At 46.3% G+C, this 12113-nt stretch overlaps 1 protein-coding gene across 2 annotated transcripts; it reads right to left on the bottom strand.

Moving 5' to 3' along the window:
• Nucleotides 1-263: 263 nt before the first annotated feature.
• Nucleotides 264-11905, bottom strand: LOC143275321 (uncharacterized). Of its 2 annotated transcripts, XR_013053421.1 has the most exons (7): nt 10938-11905; nt 10411-10521; nt 8028-8962; nt 5893-6017; nt 2491-2920; nt 702-1630; nt 264-548 (listed from the first exon to the last, which is right to left on the bottom strand). XR_013053421.1 is itself a non-coding variant. In XM_076579329.1 (6 exons), exons 1-6 carry the CDS (start codon nt 11659-11661, stop codon nt 854-856), a joined length of 3102 nt encoding a protein of 1033 aa, XP_076435444.1. In that variant the 5' UTR covers nt 11662-11905; the 3' UTR covers nt 264-853. The 2 variants fall into 2 exon arrangements, 1 of the variants encoding a protein (XP_076435444.1); XM_076579329.1 differs by having other exon boundaries at nt 264-1630.
• Between the last annotated feature and the right edge of the window lie 208 nt (nt 11906-12113).

Below are 12113 nucleotides of genomic sequence, written 5' to 3' on the forward strand. Positions count from 1 at the left end.
AGATGCACACTCAGTCTGGCTGTGCGACGATGCGATTATTGTCGTCGGTTGGGGGCTTAGTAGGTAGCGTCCTTAGTACATTGCTGAATCAGAACAGGAACCACTGAACGTCACCGAAGTGACTCGGAAGCAATGCAGGGTCTCCTCTCTTGTGTGGGCTCCAGGCGACCTAACATCGATAGTTCCCTGTGGAATGCCGACACTGGGACTGCGACACACACACACACAAAAAGAAGTAATCCACATAGTGTAAGTAATCCCTTTAATAATGAAAAAATAAAAAGCAATGTGGAGAAATCAATTTTCGTTGAAAACAGCAGCACTTTATACAGAATCAACACCCCCACACAAAGGGAAAAATAGAACCATACTTCCCAATCAATGTGTGTGCGTACATGCATGCATGCATGAGAGCGTGTGCGTCAATGCACGCACGCGCGTATGTGTGTGTGTGTGTGTGTGTGTGTGTACGAACTCGCATGCATGCGTTTGCGGACACACTGTCCATGCACAATGCTGCCTCCAGTGACGTCACATCCTCCACACACCTGGTTCATGAGCGGTGCTGCCACCAGTGACGTCACATCCTCCACACGCCTGGTTCATGAGCGGTGCTGCCACCAGTGACGTCACACAGTCCTCCACACACCTGGTTCATGAGCGGTGCTGCCACCACTGACGTCACACAGTCCTCCACACACCTGGTTCATGAGCGGTGCTGCCACCAGTGACGTCACACAGTCCTCCACACACCTGGTTCATGAGCGGTGCTGCCACCAGTGACGTCACTACAGGGGGTCTGGGGGAGGGCGATGCTTCTGCTGACACCAACGACGTCCCATGTGGCCCCGCGTCACTCTGCCCAGCCGCTCTCTCCACACGCAGGCAGCTGGAGTAGAGGAGGCGGCGTCGTTGCTGACCCACCCTCTTTACACCTGTCCTCGCCGGCGTCCGAGCCACCCGCGTCAGGGTGAACACCGCTTCCTTGCAGCCCCCCGGAGACAGGGAACGCACCGTGTCCCTGGAGAATGCCGACGGTCGGGGAGGGGTCAAGGTCAAGGTCAAGTTCAACACGCCCGTCCGCGCAGGTGTGAGGGTCGCGCACAGACGGGTCAGAGGTCACGACGAACTGGAGGATGGCGTTACGGTCTGACGGCGTTGGGGGCGCGCCGCCCGGTCCATCCCCGGGGATGTGGATGACGTAGTGGACGTCGCCGCTCTCTGCTCCCAGGACCTCACTCTGGTCGCCGATCACCAGCACGGCTTCTGCCTCCACACCACTGCTGCTGTCAGTCCTCGTGACTGCTGGCATGGCGCCGTCCGGAGGAGGCCCTGCGCTGTGTGACTGCGAAGGAGGAAGGTCGCCCTCCACAAGGTCAAGGTCGGGATGAAGGTCATGGGCTGCACGGAGGTGAAGGTCGAGGAAGGTCGCGTCCACGAACACCTGGGAGCACAGGTGGCAGGGGAAGGGGAAGGTGTCGCGGTGGGCGTGGAACACGTGACGGACCAGCTCCGCCTTGTAGCGGAACGCCTCCTCGCACAGCCCACACACCAGCTTCTCCCCCTCCTCCTCGCCGCTCCGCTTGTACTGCCGGCTCACTCCGCGGCGCCGCACTGCCGCTGCCGCATCCTTTAACATACGCATAGACAATTTTTTTTTTTTAATTTTTTTTTTTTTTACTGTGATTGATCTTGTTTCAGCTGTTTACTTAGGTTTTTGTGTGCGTGTGATGATGGAATGTATGAGATGTTGCATTTTGGATATATACCAGTCCGTCTTATCAACTGTCCATTTATAGAGCAAATGAATGTGTTTTTTATTACCTTTACATTTATTCTAATCTCTGTTTTACTGACTGGTGATTATTCCATAATTATAAGTAAGGAATTTGTAAAGCGCTTAAAGCTTGCTTCAGCTTGCATTCATTATAGCGCTATGTAAGAACGAGTCACTATCATTAATATTTACCTTTACACTTACTTTAATCTCTGTTTTACTGAAAGGTGATTATTCCATAACTTTAAGTAAGGAATTTGTAAACCGCTAGACAGGCGCAATAGCCGTGTGGTTAAAGCGTTGGACTGTCAATCTGAGGGTCCCGGGTTCGAATCACGGTGACGGCGCCTGGTGGGTAAAGGGTGGTGATTTTTCCGATCTCCCAGGTCAACATATGTGCAGACCTGCTAGTGCCTGAACCCCCTTCGTGTGTATACGCAAGCAGAAGATCAAATACGCACGTTAAAGATCCTGTAATCCATGTCAGCGTTCGGTGGGTTATGGAAACAAGAACATACCCAGCATGCACACCCCAGAAAACGGAGTATGGCTGCCTACATGGCGGGGTAAAAACGGTCATACACGTAAAAAGCCCACTCGTGTGCATACGAGTGAACGCAGAAGAAGAAGAAGTAAACCGCTTAGAGCTTGCTTCTGCTTGCATTACAGCGCTGTACAAGGACGAACTTCCATCATTAATCTATCATTTTTACCCCGATGCAGCCCAGCTCCTGCCCGTGCTTTGAGGACAGGTGTTTCTCCAGCAGAGCGCGGCGGATGAAGCCGGCACCGCAGACCGCGCAGCGATGGGGATACAACGAGAAGTGAACCTTCTCCACGTGGTTGGTCCAGCCCTCTCGGCGACGGAACCCCTTCCCGCAGTACGCGCAGTGCCACGCCCCCTCCTCCTTCTGCCGCTGCCCGTGCACCGCCGACAGGTGGCGCTGCAGGTTGCTAGGATACCAGAACTTCCGCCCGCACGTGTGGCAGGCCAGCTTGGCGTCTTCCGGCCCGTGGATGACGGCGTGTCGGTTGAGCTGGGCCCGGCGGTGGAAGGTCTTTCCGCACACGTTGCAGGCAAGGTCTCTGGTTCCCTTGTGGACTTCGGTGATGTGGGTCTTCAGGGTGGATGCCCACTTGAACCTGTGGAGCAGCAGCACTGAGTGACCTGAATGAATGAGTTTCAGTTTCAGTTTCACTTTCTCAAGGAGGCGTCACTGCGTTCGGACAAACCCATACACGCTACACCACATCTGTTGAGCAGATGCCTGACCAGCAGCATAACCCAACGCGCTTAGTCAGGCCTTGAGTGCATGCTTACATATTTGTGTACCTATGAAAGGGGATTTCATTTTACGTAATTTCGCCAGAGGACAACACTCTCGTTGCCATGGGTTCTTTTTCAGTGCGCCAAGTGCGTGCTGCACACGGGACCTCGGTTTATCGTCTCATCCGAAAGACTAGACGCTCAGTTTGATTTTCCAGTCAACCTTAGGAGAAAGGGCGAGAGCGGGAATCGAACCCACACCCTCACGGACTCTCTGTATTGGCAGCTGAGCGTCTTAACCATTCTGCCACCTTCCTCCTGAATGAATGAATGATGAATAAATGATGAGCAGAGCGGTGGCCTAGAGGTAAAGCGTCCGCCTAGCAAGCGAAAACATCTGAGCGCGCTGGTTCGAATCCCACATTCACCAGTATTTTCTCCCCCTCTGCCAGACCTTGAGTGGTGGTCTGGACGCTAGTCGTTCGGATGGGACGATGATAAACGGAGGTCCCGCGTGCAGCATGCACTTAGCGCACGTAAAAGAACCCACGGCAACAAAAGGGTTGTCCCTGGCAAAAATTCTGTAGAAAAATCCACTTGGATAGGAAAAACAAATAATACTGCACACAGGAAAAAATACAAAAAATGGGTGGCGCTGTAGTGTAGCGATGCGCTCTCCCTGGGGAGAGCAGCCCGAATTTCACACAGAGAAATCTGTTGTGATAAAAAGAAATACAAATACAATATACAAATGTGCAGATCTGCTTGCGCCTTAACACCCTTCGTGTGTATATATATTACGATTAATAATACATATTAGTAGTGGTAGTATTTATTTTTTTTATGTATTTATCTATTATTTATTCACACCACCCCCCCTTTTTTTTTTCCCTCAAGGCCTGACTAAGCGCGTTGGGTTACGCTGCTGGTAAGCCATCTGCTTGGCAGATGTGCTGCAGCGTATATGGATTTGTCCAAACGCAGGGACACCTCCTTGAGCTACTGAAAACTGAATAAAAAAACTGACAGAGAATACAGGATTGAAGCAACATCAAGCTCAAGAAGTGCATTAACTGATGGAGACTTGAGTACGACAACTAAGTTTCTTCTTTTTTTTGACTCACTTGTGTAAACAAAGTGTGTGTGTGTGTGTGTGTGTGTGTGTGTGTGTGTGTGTGTGTGTGTGTGTGTCCGTGGTAAACTTTAACATTGACATTTTCTCTGCAACTACTTTGTCAGTTGACACCAAATTTGGCATAAAAATAGGAAAAATTCAGTTCTTTCCAGTCATCTTGTTTAAAACAATATTGCACCTCTGGGATGGGCACAAAAAAATAAAGAATGAAGCCTAATTATATGCAAACTGCATTTACTGTTATATTTATATTTTTTGTATTCTCTAAACTTGGCACTTTGATCTGATATTCTGACCCAACAACTAAAGCAGTCATTATTATCATTTTTTGTTCAAACAGGAACTTCTTTTGCTAAGCATGGAAGTTTTATTTATTTTGCAAACGTTTTGGTGCACATAGTAAAAAAGGGAAATTACTCTGTAATTAATGCTAGGGGAGTTAATTTGTTTTAAACTGATCTTTCTCATCTTAAACATTACATTTTGAAATTATACTCAATACATAAAAAGCTTGGATTTTTTAAAAAGTGTATCACAAGTAAGTCTTGAAGGCCTTGCCTCTCTTGTTTCTTCTGCGTTCGTGGGCTACAACTCCCACGTTCACTCGTATACACGCGAGTGGGCTTTTACGTGTATGACCGTTTTTTAACCCGCCATGTAGGCAGCCATACTCCGCTTTCGGGGGTGTGCATGCTGGGTATGTTCTTGTTTCCATAACCCACCGAACTCTGACATGGATTACAAGATCTTTAACGTGCGTATTTGATCTTCTGCTTACGTATACACTCGAAGGGGGTTCAGGCACTGGCAGGTCTGCACATATGTTGACCTGGGAGATTGTAAAAATCTCCACCCTTTTCCCACCAGGCGCCGTCATCGTGATTCGAACCCGGGACCCTCAGATTGAAAGTCCAACGCTTTAACCATTCGGCTATTGCGCCCGTCGACAACTGAGTCTATCCTTCAGTTAATACACGAACAGAGCCTTGCCCTTGGTCCCTTTTCTCCGTAAGGAACTGTCGGGGCACCGCGATGTTGACTCGTGCACCAGCCTTCTCCATTCTGGGCGATCATGTGTGAGTGATTGTGTCTCAGCGAATGTCAGCCCTGTCCTCTCTTCAATGTACACCAGTAGTAGCTTCAGAAAAACGATTCCCTCAGTATGATCATGATCAGTGTGTCAGTTATCACCTGCACGAGCCCACGGAACAGGTGTGACCTTGATGTATCAGTTATTACCTAGCATCCCACACGGAACAGGTGTGACTTTGATGTATCAGATATTACCTGGCCGAACACGTGGAACAGTTGTGATCTTAAAGAATCAGTAATTACCTTTCACAGCACACGGAACAGGTGTGACCTTGATGTATCAGTTATTACCTGGCAGAGCAAAAGGAACAGGTGTGACCTTGATGTATCAGTTAATACCTAGCATCCCACACGGAAAAGGTGTGACTTTGATGTATTAGATATTACCTGGCACAGTACACGGAACAGGTGTGACCTTGATGTATCAGTTATTACCTAGCATCCCACATGGAACAGGTGTGACCTTGATGTATCAGTTATTACCAGGCAGAACACACGGAACAGTTGTGACCTTGATGTATCAGTTATTACCTGGTGGAGCACAGGTGTGACCTTGATGTATCAGTAATTACCTGGCACAGTACACGGAACAAGTGTGACCTTAAATGTATCAGTTATTACCTGGCATTGCAGATGGAACAGGGGTGACCTTGACCCTGAACAAGGTGAACGGACCTGACGTGCTGCTTCAGCAGGATGGTGTTGACAAACGTCTTGTCACAGCGGTCACACCGCATGTCTCCGGTCTGAACACAAGACAATCAATTCACTTTTCATCACCTTAAGAATAAGAATAAGAATAAGAATAACTTTATTATCTCCAACTGGAGAAATTTGGTCAGGTGCATTATCACAACATAGACAAGTAAACAACATGGGGAACATAAATGTAAAAGTCAACAACAGCTTTTACGAATATTACGAAGACACAAATGTAAAAAAAAAAAATATATCACATACACTGTTTCATACATACATCCACACACTGCAGCTAATAACTGGTATTCTTAACGTAAAAACAGAAAGAATTAAGAAACATTATTTTGAATATAATTATAAGCATAGCCTACTATATTGCACATTGATTATAACAGACAGATAAGATAAGAATAGAGATAAATTGCGGAAAACCACAACCAGATAATCAGCACACACCCGCACCCCCCCCCCACCCACCCCACACATGCGGTTTACTTGATTAAACAAGAGTAATAAACATATATTCTCAAATAAAAGCTTCTTACTTTAATCTTATCTATGCTCTGCGTGAATGTGCTTGTAAGACAGCTTTCGTATCAAATTGTGTACAGATATAACACACACATATACACAGACACAGACACACACTATTCACAAGCGTACACACACAGACATGTGCTCACTCAAACACACACATTGACACATACACACACACACCACACACATACACACATGCACCACACACACACACAGACATATATACACCACACACACACCACACACACACAAACACACACACTCACACCACACACATACACACATGCACCACACACACACACAGACATATATACAACACATACACCACACACATACATATATATACACAACACACACAAACACACACACTCTCACCACACACATACACACATGCACCACACAGACACATACATATATATACAACACACACACACACACTCACACACACACACATGCACCACACAGACACATACATATATATACAACACACACACTCACACCACACACAGACACACACTATTCACAAGCGTACACACACAGACATGTGCTCACTCAAACACACACACACACACACACACCACACACACCACACACATGCACCACACACACACACAGACATATATACACCACACACACACCACACACACACTCACACCACACACACATGCACCACACAGACACATACATATATACAACACACATACACCACACACACACTCACACCACACACATACACACATGCACCACACACACACATACATATATATACAACACACACACCACACACACACCACACACACACACACACCACACACATACACACATGCACCACACAGACACATACATATATATACAACACACACACACCACACACACACAAACACACACACTCACACCACACACATACACACATGCACACATACAACACACACACAAAACACTGACACACACCATTCCAAGGACCATCTTTTGTTTGTTTGTTTCACGGTTCAGAGCCACAAATGTAAAACCACCCTCAATTCCAGCACAATATCTGTTCATCTCTTACATGATCACATAATGTTATAGCTATCCATCTATCTTGATGTAGATATAGATATAGATCTCTCTCTCATATATATATATATATATATATATATATATATATATATATTCTGTTCATATAAATTAAAATTCAACAATTTCCAGTCTGTAATCAGATTTAAAAAATCAAAAAAAAAATCATGCCGTTGGGGGAAAAAAAAAAAAAAAAAAAAGAGAAGCAAAAAAGTGAAGACAGCCTCCCCTTACCCCATCCCCCTCCCCTCTCCTTACCCCCCACCCCACCCCCCTTTTTTTTTTCTCAAGGCCTGACTAAGCGCGTTGGGTTATGCTGCTGGTCAGGCATCTGCTTGGCAGATGTGGTGTAGCGTATATGGATTTGTCCGAAAGCAGTGACGCCTCCTTGAGCTACTGATACTGATACTCCCCTTCCCCCCACAACCCCCAGCCCCCGCCCCCCCCCCATATCCCTTCCTGACCTTGAAGTGCGCCTTGTCCTGGTGCAGGTGAAGCTGGAACCGGTCGCGACACACCTGCTGGCACAGGTCGCACCTGGTGAGGCAAAGCGCCCCCAGGTGGCGCAGGTACTCCCCCGCGCCCTCCTCGCCGGCGTGGAACTTCCGCACGTGCGCCCTCACCCCTGTGTGGTCGCAGAAGCGCCGCCGGCAGTACCGGCACTCTGCTCTCTTTGATCTGTTGTGGGGACGGCGGGCGAAGGTGGGTAGGCCGGCCACAGCAATCTTCAGTCTCTTCTTCTTTGTGGGCTCCTGTTCAGCAGGTGCTCTGGGCTCCTGTTCAGCAGGTGCTCTGGGCGACTGTTCAGCAAGTGCTCTGGGCGACTGTTCAGCAAGTGCTCTGGGTGACTGTTCAGCAGGTGCTCTGGGTGACTGTTCAGCAGGTGCTCTGGGTGACTGTTCAGCAGGTGCTCTGGGTGACTGTTCAGCAGGTGCTCTGGGCGACTGTTCAGCAGGTGCTCTGGGTGACTGTTCAGCAGGTTGCCGCTCTCTCTCTGCTGACGAGGGACGGCTCTCTGGTGTGGCAGATTCCGACAAATTCTTCACCGTTCCTTTCCCTGCGTCAGCGTCTATTTCAAGATGGTTTTTGCGTTGGTTTTCTGTTCCTTGCCGACTATTGTTTTCCATTATCAATGTCAGACCACTGTTTTTCTTGCAGCGATGCCTTGCCGGGCGAGGTTTCTTGACAGAGGGCGCTGCGACAGGAGAGTGGCCATCTTCATCGTCTGCTTCGCCCACGTCGAAGTCTGATCCAAATTTAGCAAAGGAGAGTTTCTTGCCCCTGAGTCTGTAAGGGTGGTGTGAGTTCTGAGGTCGATCTTCTGTACTTTGTGAATGGAGAGGGTTACCACTCTTAACTATTTGTCGATCTTCTGCAGCATTGATGCTGGCAGGCTGGGCTGAAAAACAAAAGTGAATGGTTAAAACGTTGGACTTTCAATCTCAGGGTCCTGGGTTTGAATCACGGTGATGGCGCCTGGTGGGTAAAGGGTGGAGATTTTTACAATCTCCCAGGTCAACATATGTGCAGACCTGCCAGTGCCCAAACCCCCTTCGTGTGTATACGCAAGCAGAAGATCAAATACGCACGTTAAAGATCCTGTAATCCACGTCAGCGTTCGGTGGGTTATGGAAACAAGAACATACCCAGCATGCACAGCCCCGAAAACGGAGTATGGCTGCCTACATGGCGGGATAAAAACGGTCATACACGTAAAAGCCCACTCGCGTATATATGAGTGAACGTGGGAGTTGCAGCCCATGAACGCAGAAGAAGAAGAAGAAGAGAATGTGTCATGTGTTCATGCTCGTCTTACATGTTCACATTGTGTATTGGTATATGATAATGTAGAGTACAATGTACTGAGTGACAAATTACTTGCACTGATTGTGTATCAGTATAATGATAGTACAGTAAAATGCATAGTGATAAATTACTTGTGCCTTCTTCTTCTTCTTCTGCGTTTGTGGGCTCCAACTCCCACGTTCACTCGTATGCACACGATTGGGCTTTTATGTGTATGACTGTTTTTACCCCGCCATGTAGGCAGCCATACTCCGCTTTCGGGGGTGTGCATGCTGGGTGTGTTCTTGTTTCCATAACCCACCAAACGCTGAGATGGATTACAGGATCTTTAACGTGCGTATTTGATCTTCTGCTTGCATATACACACGAAGGGGGTTCAGGCACTAGCAGGTCTGCGTATGTGTTGACCTGGGAAATCGTAAAAATCTCCACCCTTTACCCACCAGGTGCCGTCAATGTGATTCGAACCTGGGACCCTCAGATTGAAAGTCCAATGCTTTAACCACTTGGCTATTGCGAAGGTCAATTTACTTGTGCCAATTGTTATTGGTTATATGATAATGTACAACACAATGCATTGAGTGACAAATTACTTGTGCTGATTGTATATTGGTATATGATAATGCACAGTACAATTTACTGAGTGGCAAATCACCTGTGCCAATCATGCACTGGTACATAATAATGAACAGTATAATGTACTGAATGACAAATCACCTTGCTGATTGTGTATTGGTATATGATGGTATACAGTAGAATGCACTGGATGATGCAAATTGAATATTGGTACTTGATAATGTACAATACAATTTACTGAGTGACAAATTACCTGTGATGATTTGTGTATCAGTGCATATGATAATCATAGAGTACAATTGTATTGAATGACAAATTACCTGTGCCGATTGTATATCAGTGCATGACAATGACTAGTACAATTCATTGAGTGAAAAAATACCTGTGTCAGTTGTGTATTGGTGTATAATAATGTACAGTATAATGCGCTGAATAACTAATGACCCATGCTACGAATGCAGTTACCTGAACCTGCAACAGCGTCATGCAAATCTGTACGCGTGTTACCTCTCTTCCGCTTTGAAGCATCTCCTCTTGGGTGGCCTCCTTGGATGGCAGTCTCTCCAATGATGCCATCTACACAACAGACACACACAGACACTCAGACACATCCACAGTCACAAAGTGACACACATATATATCACCATACACAGAGTGACACACACAAACACACTCATGATGATAAAGAATAATGTGCCACACACAAACATTCTTATAAAGATAATATAGAATGTGCTACACATTTATATTACATTGTTGTTTTCCTTCTATATACATGATCTATAAATCTAGCCATCAGAAAGTTTTTGTATTTCTTTTATAGACAATCTATAAATCTAGCCTTCAGAAAGTTTTTGTATTTCTTTTATAGACAATCTATAAATCTAGCCATCAGAAAGTTTTTGTATTTCTTTATAAATCTAGCCATCAGAAAGTTTTTGTATTTCTTTTATAGACAATCTATAAATCTAGCCATCAGAAAGTTTTTGCACCTGTTGTTAATCTTTGCAGCGAGTCACCAGCAACTGCCTGAGGACCCTCTGAGAAGGAGACCCTGCGATGATCCTCACTGGCCACAGAGCAGTCTGAATTTTCAGTGGCAATGCTGTCGCAGTTTCCTGCAGACTCCTCTGCGGTCCCAGCTCTTTGACTGACATTTTGACAGGTGGGTTCAGGGGAAATGACGCATCCAGAAGCAGCCCTTTTAGGTGTGCTGGGGGTTTCAGATTGTTCTGTGGGTTCAGGATTAATGGTGATTCCCCTTTTAGTAATGTCCAGAACTGTTGACTGTTGTGTGCTTTCAGGATTTGTGTCTCCCCCTTTAATGTCCAGAACTGTTTCTGACTGTTGTGTGCTTTCAGGATTTGTGTTTCCCCCTTTAATGTCCAGAACAGTCAGGTGGACTGTCCCCCCATGAGCATGTAAAGGTACACCAATAAATTTCACACTGACGTAGGTCTTTTGTCCCCCTCCCCCGTCTGCGACGACGCGCGTGTCTGTTTCTAGAGGAGCTGACACGCCTTCACTGTATGGCGCTGGTAGCGAACAGCAACAACAGTCTGATCCTAGTCTGCTGAACAGCTTGTCACATTTCTTCACCTCAGCCGTCCATTGTTGTTTGGTTGTCAGAACTAACCACTCACGCACAAAGTCACGAGGTAAGACAATCTCGCAGTCTATCGTGATGTGATCTCCGCGGTTTAGAGTTTGTGACATTGCGTCTTTTACCAAGTCTTCTGCAATGACGAAAAGAGAAACGCACTAACTTTCGTTTTGAAAAGGTTCACATATATTTACACTCTTTTGTTAAGGTAGTTTTCGAACACTTTCTGTGGAATTTGTTCTGTCTATACATTTAGCGAAAATAGGCATTTTAATGGATTAAACTGAGGGTTATTTGTGCAGGACAGCGAAGACGAATGAAGATGACGTTTGTTGACATGTCTTTCCTTTCACTCCACCGCCATTGTTGTCAGGGGACGCCACTCACCTGAAACCAAAAAGCAGTCGCGTAAAACGAACGTAAACTGATTGACGTAAGGCTCTTTGAGTTTCAACATTGTTTGACTTAGTGTTATGAGCGTAACTGCATCACTTGATGTACGTCTTTAAACTATTTTCTGATGATTAAAAATATTGTAATTTGTTATGAAGATATTTCCTTTTTT

Source organism: Babylonia areolata, chromosome 30, assembly GCF_041734735.1.
Source record: "Babylonia areolata isolate BAREFJ2019XMU chromosome 30, ASM4173473v1, whole genome shotgun sequence".
Lineage (NCBI taxonomy): Eukaryota > Metazoa > Mollusca > Gastropoda > Neogastropoda > Buccinidae > Babylonia > Babylonia areolata.